General features: G+C 37.6%; 1 protein-coding gene across 1 annotated transcript in view; it reads left to right on the top strand.

The window, feature by feature from the left end:
* The window catches only part of LIN52 (lin-52 DREAM MuvB core complex component), a 117,740-nt gene that overhangs the window by 6,080 nt on the left and 86,728 nt on the right, over positions 1-24,932 (top strand). Inside the window, exons 3-5 of the mRNA XM_040226118.1 lie at positions 491-528; positions 5,182-5,248; positions 7,743-7,826. Of these exons, the coding sequence (XP_040082052.1) occupies positions 491-528; positions 5,182-5,248; positions 7,743-7,826 (189 nt within the window). The remainder of the gene's footprint in view (positions 1-490; positions 529-5,181; positions 5,249-7,742; positions 7,827-24,932) is intronic.

Genomic DNA, 24,932 nt, shown 5'->3' with positions numbered 1-24,932 from the left:
GGAGGGATTGGGGGCAGGAGGAGAAGGGAACGACAGAGGATAAGATGGCTGATGTCATCACCGACTCGATGGAAGTGAGTTTGGGTGAACTCTGGGTGTTAGTGATGGACAGGGAGGCCGGGCGTGCTGCAATTCATGGGGTCACAAAGAGTTGGACACGACTGAGCAACTGAACTGAACTGAACTGAACTGAGCTGTATGATTAGTGATCTACAGCTTAACTTAATTTAATGCCTAGTAATTTATCAGTGGATCTTTCCATGTTGATAGGTATAGATTTACTTCATTTTTAAATTTTATTGTCTAGATTTACTATAGCTTATGAATTCATACCCTATTTGAAAAGCTAATAATATATGTTTTGATATTACAAACGATTTCACAATGTATATCTTTGTGCACATGAAAGAGGATGACTGTGTATGGGAGTGCCCATTTCCTTACATAGTAGCCAATATTGAATGATTAATGTTCTGTTTTTTCTTTTTAGTACCAGGTGTTGCTGAATTTGCAGCTTCCTTCAAAAGTGTAAGTAATATCTCACATAATGAAGTTTTTCCAATTTTTTGCTTCTGGGTAAAATCTCAAGTATCTTTTAATTTCTTTATTTTCAAGAATAATGTTATTGCCTTCATAGTATTTTGTAACTACAACCCTGAAAGTCTGTTTATATCATCATCATGTTAATGATGTTAATGCTCTATTTTGATATTTTGACCTTTGGCTATTAGCCTCTTCTCCCAGCTTAAAAGATTTTAAGGTAAAGCAATTGAAATATTTAATGTGCCAATATTCTTTTGGCCCAAACTATGATTTTGAAGTGTTTCTCTTTTGTTTATGTGATGCATTATGACTTTAACTTATACCTCCCTGAAGGATTTTGAAGTTTCTCAGTGGCTCATTGGAAACTGAAGAAAGATATTCATTAGAACTACAACTTTTCCATTTCCTGGGGCAGCAGGCATTGTGCTGGATGCTCTAGATATGTTCTCGTATATATTCCCACAACCAGGAAGATAGGATGATTATGATGTTAGCTAGCGTGTACATGATGCGTACCGTATGCCAGGCACTGTTCTAAGCACTTTACGTACATTATTTAGTCTTTACCAAACCATATGAGAAACCTATATGCAGGTCAGGAAGCAACAGTTAGAACTGGACATGGAACAACAGACTGGTTCCAAATAGGAAAAGGAGTATGTCAAGGCTGTATATTGTCACCCTGCTTGTTTAACTTCTGTGCAGAGTATATCGTGAGAAACGCTGGGCTGGAAGAAGCACAAGCTGGAATCAAGATTGCCGGGAGAAATATCAGTAACCTCAGATATGCAGATGATACCACCCTTATGGCAGAAAGTGAAGAGGAACTAAAAAGCCTCTTGATGAGAGTGAAAGAGGAGAGTGAAAAAGTTGGCTTAAAGCTCAACATTCAGAAAACGAAGATCATGGCATCTGGTCCCATCACTTCATGGCAAATAGATGGGGAAACAGTGGAAACACTGTCAGACTTTATTTTGAGGGGCTCCAAAATCACTGCAGGTGGTGACTGCAGCCATGAAATTAAAAGACGCTTACTCCTTGGAAGAAAAGTTACGACCAACCTAGATAGCATATTCAAAAGCAGAGACATTACTTTGCCAACAAAGGTCCGTCTAGTCAAGGCTATGGTTTTTCCAGTGGTCATATATGGATGCGAGAGTTGGACTATGAAGAAAGCTGAGCACCGAAGAATTGATGCTTTTGAACTGTGGTGTTGGAAAAGACTCTTGAGAGTCCCTTGGACTGCAAGGAGATCCAACCAGTCCATTCTAAAGGAGATCAGCCCTGGGTGTTCTTTGGAAAATGAACTTTGGAAAAGTTCATTTGGGAAAGGAATGACGCTAAAGCTGAAACTCCAGTACTTTGGCCGCCTCATGTGAAGAATTGACTCATTGGAAAAGACTCTGATGCTGGGAGGGATTGAGGGCAGGAGGAAAAGGGGACGACAGAGGATGAGATGGTTGGATGGCATCACCGACCTGATGGACGTGAGTCTGAGTGAATTCTGGGAGTTGATGATGGACAGGGAGGCCTGGCGTGTTGAGATTCATGGGGTCGCAAAGAGTTGGACACGACTGAGCAACTGGACTGAACTGTACTGAACTGAAACCATATGAGGGGGATTTCCCTGGCAGTCCAGTTGTTAGGGCTCAGTGCTTTCACGGTCCTGGCCCTAGATTCAATCCCTGGTTGGGAAACTAAGATCCTGCAAGCTGTGTGATGTGCTAGGAAACAAACAAACAAACCCATATGACGTATAGTTACTATTATTATCCATATTTTACAGACAGACAGGCACAAAGATGTTAAGCAGTTTACCCAAGATTATAGGCTATAAATGGCAAAACTAGGCTTTGAACCCGTAAGTCTACTTACTAGCATCCATTCTTATTATACATACTTAGAAGCATTTGTCGGAGAAGGCAATGGCAACCCACTCCAGTACTCTTGCCTGGAAAATCCCATGGATGGAGGAGCCTGGTAGGCTGCAGTCCATGGGATCGCTAAGAGACAGACATGACTGAGCGACTTCACTTTCACTTTTCACTTTCATGCATTGGAGAAGGAAATGGCAACCCACTCCAGTGTTCTTGCCTGGTGAACCCCAGGGACGGGGGAGCCTGGTGGGCTGCCGTCTGTGGGGTCGCACAGAGTCAGACACGACTGAAGCAACTTAGCAGCAGCAGCAGCAGCAGAAGCGTTTGTGCCCAAAGTTAGAAGCACTGACTAGCAGAGAAACTTAGAAGTTAAGTTACTTGCCCAAGTCCTAGTGAGTGACAGGCTAGGATTTGAGCAGAGATCTGCCTGATTCCAAAGCTCATTCTGTTTCTATTAACAGATTAGGGATTTGTAATTAACTCTCTTAGTACCTTACCATATGCTTAACATTCTCTACTCATTAGGTTAAAGGTTAACTTAGGGTTAAAGATACTGAGTTAAATATTAAGGCCTGTGGCTTTCAGGTTCCATGAACATATTTGTTCAAAGGGACCTTTTTGTAGCTTCTATTTTTCCAGAAGGTAGGGTTGTATGAAAGCTGGAGTGTGTGACTTTAACATCCAGGAAGGCCCGAGCATAGGGTGAAGGATAGCATAGGGTTTTGAAGGCAGATACACTTGGATTTGAATCCTGAATCTGTTATTTCACTATCTGTGACCTGAGCAAGCTTCCTAACATCTTTCAGCCTTAGTTTTCTCATCTAATACTATCTCATAGGCTTCTTAGTATAAAATGGCATAATGGATGTAAAATGCTTTGCATAGTACCAAGAACTAATAAGCAATACACAGTAGCTAGTATTAGATCAGCTTTTGTCTAGTAGATTAAATAGATTTGATTTAGTTTTCGTAAATTCTCATTCATACTGAGTTTTTAGTTAATTATATTTGTTACAACTAACTACTTTGAGTTGTAAACATAAATAAGTGGTTTTAAAAACTTTTATTAGAGCATGGTGTATTTTGAAAATCTGATGAAATATCTATACCTTTTCCCTAGAAGTATGGACATACATATTGAGTTTTGTTTCTATGGGTTTAGGGCCATCCCAGGGCCTCAGGTTAAGATCTCCTGGAACATTCTGATTCCCTACTAGGGGTAAAAGTAGTGAATTTGACCTAAAACCTTCAAGGGAAGGTAGAGTAGTGGTTTTGGAACTCAGACTTCATGGGTTTTGAATCATGGTTCCAGTAGCTCTATGACTTGAGGCAAGTGATTCATAATCTTCCTAAACATCTGTTGTTTTTTTAATTTGTGAAATGAGAAGGGTAATAATACTTTTTTCATAGGGTTGATTTGGAAAGTAAATGACATGATGCATGTAAAGTGTTTTACTTATCACATAGTACCAAGTAAAAGTGAATTTTTTGAAAAAGAAAAGCATAAATGAGTCCTGGAGATATAATATATAGCATGGTAACTATAGTTAATAATATAACTGTAGTTAATAATACTGTATTGCCTGTTTGAAAGTTGCTAAGAGATCTTAGGGCTTCCCTGGTAGCTCACCTATTACAAGAAAAAAACTTTTGTAGCCATATATGGTGATGAATGTCAACTAGATTTCTTGTGGCAGTCATTTCCCAATATGCACAAATACTGAATTATTATGCTGTACACCCAAAACGAATATAATGGTATGTGTCAGTTATACTTCAGTTTAAGAAAAGGAAAAGGGCTCAAAGTTGAAGGGAAATCTCATCAGAATTGTTCATATACCTGCTGTGGAGCTTTTAAAAAATAGATACGTAATGCCCTTGCTCAGTTCTTCCCACTGGACCCTCTCCTACACCCTGATATTCTGAATCAGTGCATCTGGCTTATGGCCTAGTTATTTGTATATTTTTAAAGTTACACAGCTGGTTCTCATGTGTAGCCTGGATTGAAGGCTGGTATGCCAAAGCTGTTCTAAGAATGAGCTCTCTTTCATATTTTGTAAGTTCACTATCAGGAATGAGAAGAAACTTAAAATTCTAAAGTTCTCTATAACATTTACGATAAAATGAAATTTTAAGCGATGAGTATTCCAGCATTCTCTTGTTCAGATTGAAGATTTTCTCATTCTTGGTTTTTCTTTGAAAATCTTCTCCTCTGTCAGCAAATGTTACTTCCTGATTATTGTTTCAAACAGTTCAGTTGGAGGCTTTCACTAGTTGTGAATTTCCAGTAGTTTCTTTCACGACTATACCAATCTGTTATACATACAGCAGTAACAGTAGTCAGACCTAATTTTCTAAGATCATTTCTTTAAAACCAGCTTTTAAAGATGAAGAATATTGTTTTGTAAGGGTTCTCTGTGTAGGCCATATCTGAACCTGGAGAAGTCTGGGTATTTGAAATTACAATTTGCCAGTGTTTTCAAGGGTTTCCCTGGTGGCTCAGGTGGTAATGAATCTGCTTGCAATGCGGGAGACCCAGGTTTGATCCCTGGGTTGAGAAGCTCCCCTGGAGAAGGGAATAGCTATCCACTCCAGTATTCTTGCCTGGATTAATTCCACGGACAGAGGAGCCTGGTAGGCTATAGGCCATGGAGTTGCAGAGTCAGACAGCTATGTGAAAAGCTCTTTTTCTTATAAGAAAGAAGAATAGGGTCTCTTCATACTTTGCATTTGTCTGAATGGATATATTATTTTCTGACAGCCTATTACTAGCTCTCCACCCAAATGGATGGCTGAAATAGAACGTGATGACATCGACATGTTGAAAGGTAAGCAGTGCTGGTGACCTTTAACTTTTGGCCTGACATTTGTTCCTCCACATACCACCTTAACAGTTTTTCTCTCACTATTCCCTTACAAGTATTCTTGGCTTCAAATTGCCTGTTTAGCCATCATACTCATGTTTTTCATATCTAAATGCCCTTCTCTGCTTTTTCATGTGTAGAAATTTTACCAATTCAAGACTCAATCATAATGATTGCTGCTGCTGCTAAGTTCCTATAATATTAACTTTATTTTGTATGATGCTCAGAGTTAATCAAAAGCTCTCATGTGAATTTTCTCATTCTAATTCTCATAAAGGTTCTTTGAATTAAGTATGATATCTAAGTTTCAGAGGTTAACTTAAACCAAGTTTTATTAGAAAGAGTTAAAATTTAAACTCTGATCTTTTTAAGACTAGTCTGTTACTGCTATAACACAAGTGGCTTATTTAGGATTTACTGCCATCTATTGTTGCCAGTACTATTAATTGACAACCCCGGAGTGGGTTAAGACTCTGTCTTTTAGTTCTTTCTGTCTCATCAATTTCTACAACAAAGAATACTGTAAGTAGTGAATATTTGATAAATGACTTGGAACTCAACCACAAAGTAGAAATTTAAATTAAAAAACATTAATTTTCCTTGATTTTGCTATACTTTATTTAATTTTTTATCATCCTTTTAGTGGTAAGATTCATGATGGTGGTGAAGTAATAGACTGAAGTTAAGGTAGAAAATCCGGGATTCTTAAGCTATTTAAGCAGCTGAACAGATCAAGAAAGTCTACTTATGCCAGATATAGATAATAATTGTGGCATGATAAGTTGCAGAAAATAACACCTCTATTTGATCTCAGAAGTAATTCATTTTCTGCATGAAATACTTAAAAGCAGATCCCTTCCTCCAGCCAGGGGAAAATTAAGTCTCAAGGGCATCTCAGGTTCATTGCTTTAATGTTCCAAACAGACATTTATATAATATTCCATCAGCATGTATTTTCTAAGGAAACCTCAAAGTTTTAGTAAAGGATCAGAGCATTATGTTTTATGCAAATTGACCTATGTCTTAAGCCTAAAAGTAATTGGGTGCTATTTAAATGAAAATCTTGGAAAGTAAGTTTTTACTTTAAGTCTACTGTCTTCTTTTCTGGTAAACTTTAACAATTTTTGTAGGCATTTGATTTGAAGGAAAAGTTTGGATTAATATTTAGTCTTTTTTTTTCTAAAAAAAGTATGCCTTTTATGATAGAGTGTGCTGGAATAATTACTGAGTTTACTAGGTTATAAGTTATTTTTCTCTGTACAGTGCAAGTATATTGGAAACTTAGAGTTTTAAGTGATAGAATGTCAAATCAAACTAGCTTAAGCAAAAGGATTTTATTCACATAAATAAAAATTCTAGGAGTAGAAATAGCTTTGAGCATATCTTGATCCTTGACTCTTACTTATTTACTTTTTATCACTATCTTATTTAGTGTTTTATTGCTATTTTATTGTTAATTGAAATATTGTGTATGTGTGCTCAGTCATGTATAACTCTTTGAGACCCCATGAACTGTAGCCTGCCAGGGAACTCTGTGATGGAATTTTCCAGTCAAGAATATTGGAGCAGGTTGCCATTTTCTACTCCAGAGGATCTTCCTGACCTAGGGATTGAACACACCTCTCCTGGGTCTCCAGTATTGGCTGGCAGATTCTTTATCACTATGCACCTGGGAAGGGCTTCCCTGGTAGCTCAGCTGGTGAAGAATCTGCCTGCAATGTAGGAGATCCCGGTTCTATTCCTAGGTATGTCGCAAATATCCCCTGGAGAAGGGATAGGCTACCCACTGCTATATTCTTGGGCTTCCCTGGTGGTCAGCAAGTAAAGAATCTGCCTGTAATGTGGGAAACCTGGGTTCAGTCCCTGTGTTGGGAAGATCTACCTGGGTTGGGAACAGCTACCCACTCCAGTATTCTGGCCTGGCCAATTCCATGAACTGTATAGACCATGAGGTTGCACAGAGTTGGACATGACTGAGTGACTTTCACACTCACCTTCTTTTCACCTGGGAGGTACCAGCTGGACCAGTGAGGACTTGTGAATGACGGTGGAGATGGTGTCCATACTGCAAGTCAAAGATCTGTCTGTAGGCTTTCTCAATGCTGTGTCCAATCACAAGGTTCCGTATTTTAGTAGTGTATTCATTTTGTATGATAGCAAAGCGAATGTTATAAAAGGATCCTCAGGATAAAACACGTAATTGCTATTGTATTTATGCTAACTCTCTTCTCCTTAAGTGGGTAAGTTCATATGAGGCATTTACAGTGGTGGAAGAATTCATTGATTTGTATGTCTGTGTTTAGGGTGAGTGATTGGATAAGAAGAGATATGGATCCATTTTCTATTTACTCAATAGTAATTAAGTTTGAAAACTTTTATAGCAAGGGTTTGCAACCCACGTGAGTTGTTACTAGAAAGAAGGAAAGAAATGGTATTGAAATGAATGATTCTGTTTCAGAACTGGGGAGCCTCACCACAGCTAACTTGATGGAGAAGGTACGAGGCCTTCAGAACCTGGCCTATCAGTTGGGGCTGGATGAGTGTGAGTACCCAGATCACATTTATTTAGGGGCCATGCTGTGTATTTCATGATGCGTTTGGGCATAAGTCAGGAAGTATCTTTATTAGGTGTTCTAAAGCGATTCATGGGGTCGCAAAGAGTCGGACATGACTGAGCGACTGAACTGAACTGAACTGAAAGGTAAGAAGCCACTGTAATCCATGAAGTGAGCCTTTTACGATAGAGTGTGCTGGAATAATTACCGAGTTTACTAGGTTGCAAGTTATTTTTCTCTGTACAGTGAAAGTATATAGGAAACTCTTTGAGTTTTAAGTGATAGAATGTCAAATCAAACTAGCTTAAGCAAAAGGATTTTATTCACATACATCAAAATTCTAGGAGTAGAAATAGTTTTGAGCATATCTTGATCCTTGACTCTTACTGACTTACTTTTTATTGACGTAGAGTTGATTTACAATGTTGTATTAATTTTTGCTGTACAGCAAAGTGACTCAGTTATACTCATATATACATTCTCTTTTATATTCTTTTTCATTATGGTTTATCACAGGATGTTCAATATAGTCCCGTGTGCTATATAATAGGACCTTGTTTATCCATTCTAAATGTAATAGTTTACATCTGCTAACCCCAAACTCCCAGTCCATCCCTCCCCAGATCCATGACACTTAGTGATGTCTTAGGAATGTGCTCTTGTTCTTGCTTTTGTTTTACATTTCAGAGTTCTGCTTCACTCATGTATTATTATTATTCTTTGACCTTGCACTCAGGCAGGTGACCAATAGGAGCTCCAGTTTATATGTCTTTAAATCTTGTAATCCCAAAAGGAAGAAGATGTTTTCTGAAAATTGCCCAGAAAAGGTCCTTGGGAGGCCTCTGACTATTCCATCTTGGCTTACATACCTTTCCTGGAACCAATCCTTTAGCCAAGTAGCATATAGCACTGAGATGGGCCAGCCTGGGGGCGGGGTGCACATGCAGATTAGAACCCTAAGTCTGACTCAGATCATGTAGAATGCATTTGGAGAGGATTGCTTCCCCAAAGGAAGGTATTGTAACACACCAAAAATGTAATCTGCCAGTATGAGTAATGCTTTTAAAATTCTGTATTTCTGTCTGCTCTCCAGTCTTTTAGTTTAAAATGATTTTTAACTATATTTCTTTCCATACTCTGTTTGTTATAAAACTGGAAAAGGAATTGTAGAAGATTTTCACTTTGTAATTGAAAGAAATACTCAACATAGAGTGTTAGAACTTCATTCTCATTGGGTAGGTATTTCCTGAGACCTTGATAAATGCACAATTTTGAGAGACTACTGTAGCTTATAACTTTCTTCAAAACTGTTTTGTACTGATTAATCTAATTCCCAACAGCAATTTAACAAATTGTTTCTCTTGTTTATAGAACATGCAGTGGATTTGTCCACATCATTGATTTTACTACCAATTCAACATTTCACTTTAAAATTTAATTTAAAACTACCAATTTTCAACTAATAGCACTTCCTTAGTCCTGTTTTTGTTTTCTTTATTTCCATTACTGTCATTAGCAGTTGATGTTTGTTTCCCAAGAAAACATTTTAAAATCACTTCATGGATCAAGGAGCAGAGAGCCACAGGCTGCTCTGAGACATGGCTGCTAGGTGGTCTGCGATGTGCACTTGTTGCCTGACTCCTCTGTATACTAGTCATTTATTTCTCATGATTGAAGCTTGTCTTGGCAGAATTACTCTTTACCATGGATGTCATAGACCTCAAGGGTTTATAATGAAAACCCCATGATTATTAAATTCATAAATGCGAGACTTATACAGTGTAGAACTTGATTCTGTTTCTAGCTCTGGATAATACATGCTATAATGATCACAGTGATCGCTTTATCTATGTCAGTTCTTCTTATGGAACAAAATTTTTTCAAAACTTTATTATATCAAAACGATGCTATATTACTGAATGTATTTATCAACAGTGTTGTCTTTAGTTAGTTGTAGATGAAATTACTATATTCCCTCTGATTAGTTTTTCTTTTCCTGTCTTCCTGCTGAGAAAGATAATGAAGTAGTTTTTTCTCTACTTTTTATTATGAAAAATTTCAAACATATACCAAAGGAGAGAAAGTAGAATATTGACCTTATATACTGACGATTTGGTTTTATAGTTAGCATCTGGCCAATCTGTTTCAACCTCTGCCAACCTACATGATTAAAGCAAATCTCAGGCATCATGTTGTCTCACTACTAAATAACTTCATATGTGAGTCCAAAAGACAAGGAATTTCTTTCCTTTTTTTTTCTTAAGTATAATTGTGATTCTATTAATTATGCCTAAAGAATTTTAACAGACTTGTTTAATATCAGATAGCCAATCAGAATTCATATTTCCCTGGTTCACTCATAATTGTCTTTATATAGTTGTTTGGTTTGAATCAGGATTTAAGTAAGGTACTATATTTGATTAATAAGTCTCTTAAGCTTCCCTGGTGGCTCAGAGGTTAAAGTGTCTGCCTGGAATGTGGGAGACCCTGGTTCGATCCCTGGGTCGGGAAGATGCCCTGGAGAAGGAAATGGCAACCCACTCCAGTATTCTTGCCAGGAGAATCCCATGGAGGGAGGAGCCTGGTAGGCTACAGTCCACAGGGTCACAAAGAGTCGGACACGACTGAGCGACTTCACTTTCACTTTAAGTTTCTTTTAATCTGGCATAGTTCCACCTCCCTCTTAGTTTCCTTTGCCATTTATTATTGTTACTTTTTCTGTGGAATTTTCCCCACTCTGGATTTTGTTGCTTTTATCCCTGTGGTAATGGTTAATATGTCCATCTATCCCTTTTTATTTCCCAGTAATTAGATTTAGAAGCTCATACAGATACAGGATTGATTTTTATTTTTATTTTGACAAGAATATTTCATAAATGGTGTTGTACACATCCTTCAGAAGGGTGCATCCTGTTTGCTTGTCTTTCTTTGTGATATTAAGATTAATTCATTGATAAAGGTATTGTTTGCCTGATCTATTACTCACAAAATTCTCTATCAGCCTTACAACCAAAGGTTTAGCAGCCATTGAAAACTGCCTAGATTCACTATTTTATTATAGGCTGTGAAATGGTATTATACTAATTCTATCATTCCTTCTTATTAGCTAGGATTTTTCTGTGAAGAACTTTATCTTAACCAACTCTTCATTATTTATTACCTTGAATGCTGTTCTTACTGGATAAATGATTCTTCATCAGTTTTTAGGATAATGAGTTTGTTCTCTGAGCATCAGTAAATCTATTTTAATGTCTTTGCACAAAAACAGAAACTTGGTGTGGTTTGTTTCAGTTTTTATTCCACACGGCTAAGATCATCATTATTATTAATTAAGTATTTATGTTTCTAAAACTTAAGGCTTTGGAGGTAGGGGTTTGAAGTCACCTAACTTAGTGACCTTAAGCAGGGAACCAAAATTCTGCAGTAGAAATGCTTGTTTCTGCCAGATGAGTTCTATGAGCACAGCTGAGATTTCTCAAAATTATTTTCTAATTCAAAATACAGCTTTCTTTCAATTTCTGTAGCAGTGCTTTGCTACTGATTGTCATTTTCCCTGATCATAATAATTAGTTGACATGCAGAAAATAGTTTTTTGATTTAGAATTGGTAAGAATCACATTGATATGTAGTGGATTTCTTGGCTATAACCTCTTTGTTTTATTGTGTATAGGGTATTTGCATAAAAACAAGATCCTTTTTGTCCTTACAGATTATTCATCTACTCTAGGGGCTGACATTTACTTGACACCCTAATCTGGTGTTTCGATATCTCAATCCTCCTTCCTGCATTAATTGAGAGGATGACATGGATGAAAAATAAGCAGTACGAACTGATGAATCCCCAAGGACCCCGATCCTGTTTTCATGCAAATATCTGTAACTGATAAAGATGATGGAAAGAAAAAAAATGCAAAAAAATTTGTCCTCAAAACATGATTGTTTGTCACTTCCCTGGAGCATTAAGTGTTAGTATAGAAAAAATGTGAGCCTTCTAGGGCTAATAGTGGCTAGATTGTATCTTTTGGAAGATGAACCCTGCCTCTTGATTTAGCACATGATTATATCTCAGATAACCCTTTTGGTGTGCAGGTTTTAGAATGCAATAATGTTTTATATAGGTATTTATAGCTTTTCATGATTGGGGCCCTCAGACTTTATATGGGCAGTTAATTTGTGTGAAATTCCCACGAAATATATAGAATTATAAAAAACTACCTTTACTGTATGAAGAATTCCATTTCTGTTATTTATTTATTTATTTTTTGACATCAAGCATCTTTAATGAGATGAGCCAAACTGCACACGTTGGGTCTAAAGGATGTGTGTGCATGCTTGTTGCTAAGTTGTGTCTGACTCTTTGAGACCCCAGGCTCCTCTGTCCAAGGGATTCTCCAGGCAAGAATACTGGAGTGGGTTGCCATTGCCTTCTCCATGTGTCCTTCTTGTCTTACCAAAACTATTGTCGTCACCTTCTAACTGCCCTCCTTGTGTCTCAGCTACCTCATATCAGTCCATCTTGTTTACCAATATGAGGTTAATTTTTCTAAAGTAGCGTTTGCTTTCTGTTTGTCCTTTACTCTTATGTCATTAGTAGTATTTCATTACCCATACAATAAAATTCAGATTCCTTAACATGGCTTTCAAAATCCCCTTACTCTGGGCTGAGCCTAAAGTCTAGCCTTCTTAGTGCTCCCATACAGAATACCATGCATCATCTGCATTGGAAATTCTCTTCCTGGGACACTTCCCCATCTTCTTAATTTGATTCATGTTGCTCCTTTTCTTAGGAAGCCCTCCTTGACCTATTTCTAATATAGGAATTTTATTTGTCCTTCATTATTTAGCCAGAATCTACCTCTTTCATCAGCCTTTCCTTTTCAAACTTGATCTAGAAAGTAAACTCACTTTTCTGACCTCCGAGATAGCTCCTAGAGCAGTTCATTTGTTTCATTTTTTGTCACTTTTACCATTCTGGGAGACTTTTGGTTTGTGTCTTATCTCTTAGACTAATTGTAGCTCTTGAAGGTAAGAATCATATTTTGGAGCTGTCTTCGTAACCCACAGAGTACCTGCCATATGGTAGCTGTGCAGTATGTATTTGCTGATTGGATGACTGAATGATGGAACTCCTTGATGCCTTTTGATGAAATGAACAGATTTTTTTTTAATGAAATCCATTCACTTAAAAATTAAAAAGTGGAGCTTCTGGAAATTGTTCTTTTCCTGGATAGTTTGTATTTTAATGATGAATAGTAACATTTGAAGATCTCATAATGTCTGAAATTTTTCTTTTATGACAGTGGATGATCAACCACACATAGTAAATATATTGTGAAGCTTGTTGATAATGGTTTGATTTTTCCTTCTACCTGACCCCTACTCCAGAGTTATGACCTGGGCAGTGGTCATGATTTAGTCATGTAAGTTGCAGCAGCACATCTCTTGTTTTATTCCTCCGACCCGTTGAACTGTCATAAATCTTATTGAATATTGATTCTCAACAGTTTTTGTCCTATATAAAAAAAATTTACCCCTGTCTTTGAAGGCTACAAACATTTTAGTAATTATGTGGATGACGTGCTTGCTGGTGATATTCAAAGTAATTTTAAATGGAATGTGAAGATTGGGAAAGCAGCAGAACATGCCATTTGAAACTAGAGCTAAAGCTTGGAGTTCTGATTCATTTCTTCCTTTTCCTTTTTTTTATGACAGCTTTGAGTGAGTGAGTGAAGTCGCTCAGTCGTGTCCGACTCTTTGCGACCCCATGGACTGTAGCAGCCTACCAGGCTCCTCCATCCATCCATCTCCTCCTGAGATTTTCCAGGCAAGAGTACTGGAGTGGGTTGCCATTGCCTTCTCCAGAGGATCTTCCTGTCCCAGGGATTGAACCCAGGTCTTCCGCATTGTAGGCAGACGCTTTACCGTCTGAGCCACCGGGGAATTCCAATGACAGCTTTACTGAGATGTAATTCACATACCTTACAATTCACTTATTTGTAGTGTACAGTTCAGTGATTTTTAGTATTTTCAGAGATGTGCAGCCATTACCACAATCAATTTTAAAACATTTTCGTCACCCCTCAAAGAAATCCTATACTCGTTAGCAGTCACTCCTCATTTTCCGCTAAACTCCATAGGCCTAGGCCACTACTAGTATACTTCCTGTCTCTATGAATATCTCATGTAGACATGTCATATAAATGAAATCATATTATGTGGTCTTTTGTGACTGGTTTCTTTCACTTATCATAGTATTTTCAATGTTCATCTGTGTTGTAGCATGTATCATGACTTCATTTCTTTTTAGAATTGAATAATATTCCACTGTTTAGGTGTATTTATCTACTAGTTATTTACATTATATTTATCCACTAGTTAGTGGACATTTGGGTTATTTCCTTTATTTGGCTAGTATGAATAATGCTGCTGTGAACATTCATGTACTAGTTTTCATGTGGACATATGTTTTCATCCTCTAGTTTATGACTAGGATAGAATTTCTGGGTCATATGGTAACTCTATATCTAATCTTTTGAGGAACTGTCAGAATATTTTCCATACTGGCTGCACCATTTTACAGTCCCATCAGCAGCGTATGAAGGTTACAATTTCTCAACACCTTGCCAATACTTACTTATTTTTTAAAAATTATTACAAAATCTATCCTAGTGGATGTATTATGGAGAGTGGTATTTCACTGTGGTTTGGATTTGCATTTTTCCTAATAACTAGTGATCTTGAGCATATTTTCATGTACCTATTGACTAGTTGTATGTCTTTTTTAGAGAACTATATTCAGGTCCTTTGCCCAGTTAAAAATTGGATTATTTGTGTTTTTTTCCCCAAATTATTGAGTTTTAAGAGTTCTTTATGTATTCTAGAAACAGGTTGCTTTTTTAATATGTAATTTGTAGAGGGTTTTCTTACAGTTTGTGAGTTATCTTCTTACTTTCTTATGGTATTCTTTGAGACACAGAAGTTTAATTTTAATGAAGTCCAATTTATCAGTTATTTCTTTTGTTGATTGTATTTTGATGTCATACCTAAGAAACTATTGCCTGATTATAAAGATTTATACCTATGTTTTCTTCTAAGAGTTTTATTCTTTAGCTCTTATAGTTAGGTATTTGATCCATTTTAAGTTAATTTTTTATATATGGTATGAGGGTAGGGATGCAAATTAATTCTTTTGAGGGTAGATATCCAGTTGTTTCAGCACCATTTGTTGAAAAGACTATTCCTTTCCCACTGAATTGTACTGGCATTTTTGTAAAAAATCAATTGACCGTAAACATGAAGTTTTATTTCTGGACTCTCAGTTCTATTCTACTGACTTGTATATCTATGCTTACAGCAGTACCTCACTGTTTTGATTACTGTAACTTTGTAATAAGTTTTGAAATTTGGATTTGTGAGTTTTCCAACTTTGTTTTTCTGTTTCAAGATTTTTCTCTTTTTTTTTCTTATGTTCTGGGTCTCATAAATTTACATAGGAATGTTAACTTGTCAGTTGTTGCAACGAGGTCCGATGACATTTGAGTAGGAATTGCATTGAATCTGTAGATTGGTTTCAGGGAGAGTATTCCCATCTTAATGAAATTAAGGTCATTCATGAATGTGGTATATCTTTCTGTTTATTCAAGTCTCCTTTCATTTCTTTGAACAGTATTTTATAGTTTGCAAAGTATAAGTTTTGTACTTCATTTGTTAAAATTTATTCCTAAGTGTTTTAAATTTTTGATGCTATTATAAATGGAATTGTTTTTCTAATTTCATTTTCAGTGTGCACATTGCTACTGTAGAGAAATACAATCAATTTTTGTATATTGATATTATATCCTGCAACTTTACTGAACTTATTTATTATTTCTAATTGTATTTTAGTAGATTACATAAGATTTTCTATATACAGAATTGTCATATGCAAATAGAGATATTTTACTTCTTCATTTCCAATCTGGATGTCTTTTCTTTCTCTCTTTTTTTCATTCCTTCCTTTTCTTTCCTTTCTTTTCCTTTTCTTTCTTCTTATTTCATTTTTATCTAATTGCCCTGGCTAGAAATTCCAGTATGGTGTTGAATAGAAGTGGCAAGAGTGGACATCCTTGTCTTCCTCTTGATCTTAGGGAGAAAACATTAAGTATGATATTGGGTTTTTTGTACATGCCCTTCGTCAGTTTGAGGATGTTATCTTTTTTGGGAGGCAGGGTGCTGGAGAGGACATACCATTCAGCTTGTAGGATCTTAGTTCCCCGAGCAGCGATTGAATCCAGGCCCTTGGGAGAATCATAGAGTCTTAAACATTAGACCGCTGGGGAATTCCCTGAGGATGTTATCTTTTATTCTTAGTTTATTGAGTGTTTTTATCATGAAGAGGTTGAATTTGATGCATTTGTTCTTAATTACACTTCATCAGAAACCATATAATAAAAATCTCAGTTTGATTTATATTCATTTACTTGTACTGGTTTGAAATTACCTTGTACTATACAGGAAAGACTGGCTAAAAAATTGTTAAGTAAAGAAGACTACATTGAGTATATTACTGTCTAAAAAGCTTTAAGAAATTTAGCTTATTTTACTACAAGTAGTTGCTTCTGCTAATCCTGTATGTTCATTTAGCTATTTCAGGAAGGATTCTTGTTGTTGCTGTTGTTCAGTCGCTAAGTCATGTCCAATTTGTGAACTGCCTCACACCAGGCTTCCCTGCCCTTCACTATCTCCTGGAGTTTGCTGAAACTCATGTCACTGAGTCAGTGATGCCATCGAACCATCTCATCCTGTTTCACCCACTTCTCTTCTTGCCCTCAGTCTTTCCCAGCATCAGGGTCTTTTCCAGTGAGTCAACTCTTTGCATCATGTGGCCAAGGTATTGGAGCTTCAGCTTCATCACCAGTCCTTCCAATGAATATTTAAGGTTGATTTCCTTTAGGATTGACTGGTTTGATCTCTTTGTTGTCCAAGGGACTCTCAAGAGTGTTCTCCAGCACCACAGTTCAAAAGCATCAATTCTTCGACACTCAGCCTTCTTTATAGTCCAGCTCTGACATCCATACATGACTACTGGAAAAACCATAGCTTTGACTATATGGCAAAGTAACGTTGGCAAAGTAACGTCTCTGCTTTTTAATACACTGTCTAGGTTTGTCATAGCTTTTCTTCCAAGGAGCAAGCGTCTTTTAATTTCATGGCTGCATTCACCATCTGCATTGATCTTGGAGGCAAAGAAAATGAAATCTGACAGTTTCCACATTTTCCTCATCTATTTGCCACAAAGTGATAGGACTGGATGCCATGATCTTCATTTTTTGAATATTGAGTTTTAAGCCAGCTTTTTGACTCTCCTCTTTCACCTTCATCAAGAGGCTCTTTAGTTCCTCTTTACTTTCTACCATTAAAAGTAGTGTCATCTGCATATCTGAGGTTGTTGATATTTCTCCCGGCAGTCTTGATTCCAGCTTGTGATTCATCCACCCCAGCATTTCACATGATGTACTCTGCATATAAGTTAAATAAGCAGAGTAACAATATACAGCCTTGACATACTCCTTCACCAGTTTTGAACCAGTCTGTTGTTCCATGTCCAGTTTTAGCTGTTGCTTCTTGTCCTGTGTACAGGTTTCTCAGGAGGCAAGTAATGTGGTCTGGTATTCCCATCTTATTAAGAATATTCCACAGTTTGTTGTGATCCACACAGTCAAAGGCTTTAGCATAGTCAGTGAAGCGGAAGTAGATTTTTTTTGGAATTCCTTCTGCCTTTTCTAAATCCAGGACTGTGCTTAGGCTAAATTTAATCAGTTACCAGTTTTAAAAATAACATTTATGGTAAAATAAGATTGAGACTTCCCCATTCAAACCTGGTACTTCATTCTGGTAGTCTGCATTGATGAAGTTGTTTTTGCACTACAGATTATTTGGTGCAGCTTTTCTTTCTTTCTTTTCTTTAATTTTTGACCATGCATTGTGGGATATGGGATCCTAGTTCCCCAATCAGGGATCACACCTGTGCCTCCTGCAGTGGAAGCACAGAGCCCTAACCACTGGACTGCCAGGGAAATCGCTGATGCAATGTTTTTTGGTGGATGGAGAAGGGCATGGGAATCCACTCCAGTATTCTTACCTGGAGAATTCCATGAACAGAGGAACCCCGGGGGCAGACTACAGTCCTTAGGGTCTCAAAGAATCGAACATGACTGAGGCAACTTAACACACACGCATACACACACACATGCACATACACACACGTGTGTGCACAAGCAGACTACAGTCCATAGGGTCGCAAGAGTCAAACATGACTGAAGTGACTTCATATACACACACACACACAGACACACACAGTCCATAGGGTCACAAAGAGTTGAACATGACTGAAGTGACTTCACACACAAAGTTCAGTTCATTCACTCAGTCGTGTCCGACTCTTTCCAACCCCATGGACTACAGTACACCAGGCCTCTCTGTCCATCACCAACTCCTAGAGTTTATCCAAACTCATATCCATTGAGTCAGTGATGCCATCCAACCATTTCATCCTCTATCGTCCCCTTTTCTTCCTGCCTTCAATCCTTCCCAGCGTCAGGGTCTTTTCAAATGAGTCAGCTCTTCACATCAGGTGGCCAAAGTATTGGAGTTTCAGCTTCAGCATCAGTCCTTCCAATGAATATTCAGGACTGATCTCCCTTAGGATGGACTGGTTTGTTTTCCTTGTAGTCCAAGGGACTCTCAAGAGTCTTCTCCAACACCACAGTTCAAAAGCATCAATTCTTTGGCACTGTCCAACACTCACATCCATACATGACTACTGGAAAAACCATAGCTTTGACTAGATGGACCTTTGTTGGCAAAGTAATGTCTCTGCTTTTTAATATGCTGTCTAGGTTTGTCATTGGAGAAGTCAGTGGCACCCCACTCCAGCACTCTTGCCTGGAAAATCCCATGGACGGAGCCTGGTGGGTCACAGTCCATGGAGTCTCTAACAGTCGGACACGACTGAGCGACTTCACTTTCACTTTTCACTTTCATGCATTGGAGAAGGAAATGGCAACCCACTCCAGTGTTCTTGCCTGGAGAATCCCAGGCATGGGGAGCCTGGCGGGCTGCCGTCTATGGGGTCGCACAGAGTTGGACACGACTGAAGCGACTTAGCAGCAGCAGCAGGTTTGTCATAGCTTTTCTCCTAAGGAGCAAGCGTCTTTTAATTTCATGGCTGCAGTCACCATCCACAGTGATCTTGGAGCCCAAGAAAATAAAGTCTGTCACTGTTTCCATTGTTTCCCCATCTATTTGCCATGAAGTGACAGGACCAGAAGCCACGATCTTAGTTTTTTGAGTATTGAGTTTTAAGCCAGCTTTTTCACTCTCCTCTTTCACTTGCATCAAGAGGCTCTTCAGTTCTTCTTCACTTTCTGCCATAAGGGTGGTATCATCTGCGTATCTGAGGTTATTGATATTTCTCCTGGCAGTCTTGATTCCAGGTGTGCTTCATCCAGCCCGACATTTCGATTGATGTACTCTGCATATAAGTTAAATAAGCAGGGTGACAATATACAGCCTTGACGTACTCCTTTCCCAATTTGGAACCAGTCTGTTGTTCCATGTCTAGTTCTAACTGTTGTTTCTTGACCTGCATACAGATTTCTCAGAAGGCTGGTAAGGTGGTCTGGTATGCCCATCTCTTGAAGAATGTTCAAACTACTGCACATTTGCACTTATCTCACATGCTAGCAAAGTAATGCTCAAAATGTTCCAAGCCAGGCTTCAACAGTATGTGAACCGTGAATTTCCAGAAGTTCAAGCTGGATTTAGAAAAGGCAGAGGAACCAGAAATCAAATTGCCAACATCCATTGGATCATCAAAAAAGAACTGTTACCTTTGTTAATTTCTTATTTTAATCCATGAAGAAGGGCAGGGAGAGAATAACTGGGATTCTTATACCTTGGATGGTCTTCTTTGTGGCCTGATATCAGACTTACTTTATAATTCCTGTACTTCTATCTATAATAGTAAAAAGTTAAATTAATTGTACTTGATTAAGGAGAAAAATGATTTTTCACTAGCCTTTAACCTCTAGATGGCAGCATGAGTCTTACTGTACTTCTGGCTTTTTCTTTACCCTTATCTCTTGAACTGGGTTTCTTATGGAGATACAAATTCTTATGACTTTACTGGACTACTTGCCTAACTTTGTTGATGCCTTACTTGAGTTTTAGCTTTTTGTTTTTCCTTTTCATCTCTCCATATTTAAAAAAAGATTCTTTTCTTAAGCAGTGTGTATTTTTGATGCTCAGTTTCCCTGTTGTCAGAAATAACATTTTGCTTTTGATTAAGGATATTGGTAGAAAAAACCAAAAATGTGGTAATTTAATTCAGTAACTTCCATACCTGGATCTAAGACCCTCAAAATGGCTTCGGCTCTCTCATCTCAGATTGTTTTGTTCTGTCCTTCAACTCTCCTGGTTATCAAGTGGTATCAAACAGTGCCTTACTAAAGTAGGAATGTAAGCTAAAATTGATGAAATAAACCTAGATTTTCAAGGATAGCTTGTTTTAAAATAAAGTTTTCAAGTGCTTAGCCATTTTGAGTGATGAGATAATAGCAAAAGAAGAAAGTGTTCAATTCAGGAACTGTTTGAGTGCCTACTTCCTACAAGGCTCTGTAGGGGATATGGAGATGAATAAGACATAATTACTGCCCTTGTGTAGATTAAAATCTAGTAGAAAATGGAGATAAGACAGTTAAGTAAATGATTCTTAATGGAAGGTAGAGGAGGTAGCTCTGTAAGAGTACTAAGAACTCTGGGGATAGGGGAGAAGTGGCAGTTACATTTGATTGCTACAGAAATGGCAGATAAGTTTCATATTGTATGTCAACACAGATTGATTAGTGAGGATTTCCTAGGGCTGTTGAACTGAGAATTTTGAGGAGTCTTGATTCAGAGAAGTCCATTACTGTGGACCAGGGAAAGGGGTGTGGTAGTATTTACTATTTCTGGATCATTGAAGATAAACTTTTTAAAGAACACAGGTTTTTGATGTGGAAATGGAAATGGACCATATTCCAGGTGGAATGAATATCTGGAGCAAGCAGAGTTTGAAAGAACAGTTATACTCAAGGAACAGTGTAAGTGATTTAATACGGTCTTTAAGAAGCCCAGTTTATATTAGGGCTCATAAGAACTAAACGGAGGGAAATAGGAGCTGAGCTGAGGGATGAGGAATTAGACTCATAGGTAATGGAGAGCATGTGAAATTTCTTTAAAAAGTATTTTAATGACTGTAACGTTAACTAATTTTCGTTATAGATGGTTTGTAGAGATACTTTATTTACTAAAAGACCGTTTGCCACAAATTTGTTTACTGTAAAGATAAAGAAGAAAGTAAAGATAACCACAGCCTTACCAGTAAGAGATGGCCACTGTTGATGTATTTCCTCGTCCTGGCCCTCTCTTTTCTATTTGTGTGGGGGTGTGTGTTTACATTTCTACTTGGACCCATATGTATACACAGGCATGCTTTTTAACATAACTGAGGCTATAATGTATGTATGAAAGTCACGTGAAAGTCAAGTCGCTCAGTCGTGCCCGACTCTTTGCGACCCCATGGATGGTAGCCTGCACCAAGCTCCTCCATCCATGGGATTTTCAAGGCAAGAGTACTGGAGTGGGTTGCCATTTCCTTCTCCAGGGAATCTTCCCAACCCAGGGATCAAACCCAGGTCTCTCACATTGTAGACAGACGCTTTAAGTTTTTGTCTGTGCTCCCCCTCCCATTCTTTTTATCTTAAGCATTTTTCTGCATCATTAAAAGTTCTACCAGTGAAGGTTTCTGAGTAGGGAAGTCATGCACCTTTAAGAGGCAAAATGCATAGGATAGAATGTAATGGTAGAGACAGGAGGCTGGAAGCTAGCAAGGACTGTGGTCCAGCAAGAATGATTGAGGGCTTAAATGAATAGTGGCAGTGTTAATGGAAAGAAGCGTACCAACAATAGATGTTTCAGGTATATCATTTTCAGTACTAGATGGGTAAACTGTCTCGATGAATCTTGGGGAGTAAACTGTAATTAGAGTTTACCATGATGTTTTGAGCCTGCTTAAGGACAGGGAAGTCAGAAAGAGAAGAAAGATTTGGTTAAACTAAAAAATCACCTCTTTTACGTATTCCTTAGTAGGTGGGCTTCCCTGGTAGCTCAGAGGGTGGAGTGTCTGCCTACAATGTGGGAGACCTGAGTTCGAACCCTGGGTTGGGAAGATCCCTGGAGAAGGAAATGGCAACCCACTCCAGTACTCTTGCCTGGAAAATCCCATGGACAGAGGAGCCTGGTAGGCTACGATTCATGGGGTCCCAAAGAGTTGCACATGACTGAGAGACTTCACTTTCACTTTCACTTAGTAGATGGGCATCTTAATTGTTTTAGAAATAAGTAAAAGCCGTTTGTATAGGTTAGTGTTATTAATAGGATGGAAACAATGCTTTTGCCTAGTTTAGTCACATTACTTAGGTAACAAGTAATGTTTTAGTTATTTGTTTTCTCAGGGAAATGCATGTGTGAATTAAGATATCCGTAACTTCAGAAATGGGTTTTTGGGGTCTCTATAACCTTTGGCAGATCATTACACCTCTCAATTGAATAGATTACTTTTGCATAGTTTTCTTGCATAGTAGTGCTTTTCCATTCGGTTAGCTACCTAGAGCTATGAAGGAAACTGTTATGTTCTTTGTATATGGTAGACATCCAAATCTTTGTTAACTGGAAAAGAATATCAACAGTTTAAACTTGAATAATGGCAATTGGCCCAAAATATTTGATGTTGATGCGTCTATTTTTTGTTGTTGTTTTTCAGTCACTAAGTTGTGTCTGACTCTTTGCAGACCCATGGATTTGCAGCATGTCAGACTTCCCTGTCCTTCACTATCTCCCAGAGTTTGCTCAGATTCATGTCCACTGAATTGATAATGCTATCTAATCATCTCATCCTCTGCCGCCCCCTTTTCCTTTTGTCTTCAATCTTTCCCAGCATCAGGGTCTTTTCCAATGAGTCAGCTCTTCACGTCAGGTGGCCAAAGTATTGAAGCTTCAGCTTTAGCATCAGTCCTTCCAATGAATATTCAGGGTTGATTTCCTTTAGGATTGACTGGTTTGATCTCCTTGCGGTCCAAGGGACTCTAAACAGTCTTTTCCAACACCACAGTTCGAAAGCATTCATTCTTTAGCATTCAGCCTTCTTTATGGTTGAGCTCTCAAATCTGTACATGACTACTGGAAGAACCATAGCTTTGACTATGAACCTTTGTCAGCAAAGTGAGGTCTCTGCTTTTTGATACACTGTCTAGGTTTGTCATAACTTTCCTTCCAAGGAACAAGCATCTTTTAATTTCATGGCTGCAATCACTATTCACAGTGATTTTGGAGCCCAGGAAATTAATTGATGCATCTATTAATTAATAGCAAAGTTTTGATTGTGTCTGCATCAGGGTTAAGTCTTCCTGTGAATGAAGATTGCATTTTACATGTAGTTGGAGAACTGTGGGATCTCTAATTAAGAGGGACATACTCTTGACTGGAAAGTCCCACAGGTGGAGGAGCCTGGTAGGCTGCAGCCCACGGGGTCACGAAGAGTCGGACACGACTGAGCGACTTCACTTTCACTTTTCATTTTCATGCATTGGAGAAGGAAATGGCAACCCACTCCAGTGTTCTTGCCTGGAGAATCCCAGGGACGGGGGAGCCTGGTGGGCTGCCATCTATGGGGTTCCACAGAGTTGGACACGACTAAAGCAACTTAGCAGCAGCATACTGCCAAAATTGTCTTCCAGAAAAGTATTTCCTACCCCTACCCCCTTGCTAACACCAAATATCATTTTTAAAAAATCATTGCCAACTTTATAGGCAGAATATTAATACCTTGTGTTAATGTTTGTTTTTCTTCACTTATGATAATGAACTTTTTCATGTTTCTTGACCCTCTCCATTAACAAGCACTAGAAATTGCAGAAAATATAAATTTAAATTATTCTAACGTGAAAAATTAAGCTAGCAAACTTGATTCAAAAGTACTTTATGGGCAGTATTGTAATTGCATTTTTCAAATACCAAATGAAACTTATCTTTGTTTTCTGCATTACCATACCATCTCGCCATAGTCATTAGCATTTCATCCTATTTAGGTAGTAATACAGTATAAAATCCAGAAATCCCACTTTGAAGGGATCAGAGATATTCCTCATAATTAGAAATTGTCAATTTAGCCTTAAGTATTTTGTTTTCAAAAATGTATTATGATAATGGGGAAAAATACATGCCATTATTTCTCATTTTTCCCTTGGTTAACAAATTAGGATACACAGAGCCTCAAATTACCTTTAAGGCATTCATATCTTTTATCCATTAGTCGAGTTATTTCATAAACCCAACATTGCCTCTGCAGTGGTTTTACACACAAAGAGGATTTTACCATAAAATGCTTGTGGTGTTTTATTCTCTTCTGACTTTGGGGTGGGGAAGGGAAAGATAGAGGTAAGCATGCAGGGCTTAAATTAATTTTTTTGAGGTTGGTTTCAAAGTAGTATTCTGCATAGTTCTACAAAATGTGTTATAGGTAAGGGGATGTACATAGTCAAAGAATTTAAAGTTTAGCAGTGAATAACCAAGTACAGTAGATACTGTATTCTATATTTGTATAGTATTCTATATTTGTATAGTAGATGACAATATAGCCAGTAAAAATCATATTAAAGCAATAAAGAGCATTTAAGGACAGAAAAATGCTCATTATATGTAAAGATAATTTCAAGTGAAAATGCAAGTGAAAAATTGCAGGACACAAAGTCAGCAGTTTTTTTCCTTGTTTTGAGAGCATGGGTTTAGACATGACTGGAAGGAAAAATACTAGTATTTTTTTTTTTAGTTTTTATCTTTTAAATTATGAAAGTATGATAACACATTACGGGAGACTTGGAAAATACAGAGCAAAGTTACGTTACTTCTTACTATATATTACAGTTATTTTTTAAGTAGATAAATTAAGATTTTTGGTTGGAATTTTAATATCAAACTCTCAAAATTAATAGAATGAATATACAGAGAAGCAGAAG

The sequence above is a fragment of the Oryx dammah genome, unplaced genomic scaffold, assembly GCF_014754425.2.
Source record: "Oryx dammah isolate SB20612 unplaced genomic scaffold, SCBI_Odam_1.1 HiC_scaffold_26, whole genome shotgun sequence".
Taxonomy (NCBI): Eukaryota; Metazoa; Chordata; class Mammalia; order Artiodactyla; family Bovidae; genus Oryx; species Oryx dammah.
The sequence above is the reverse complement of the archived record's forward strand: the minus strand, read 5'-3'. Positions and strand labels throughout refer to the sequence as shown.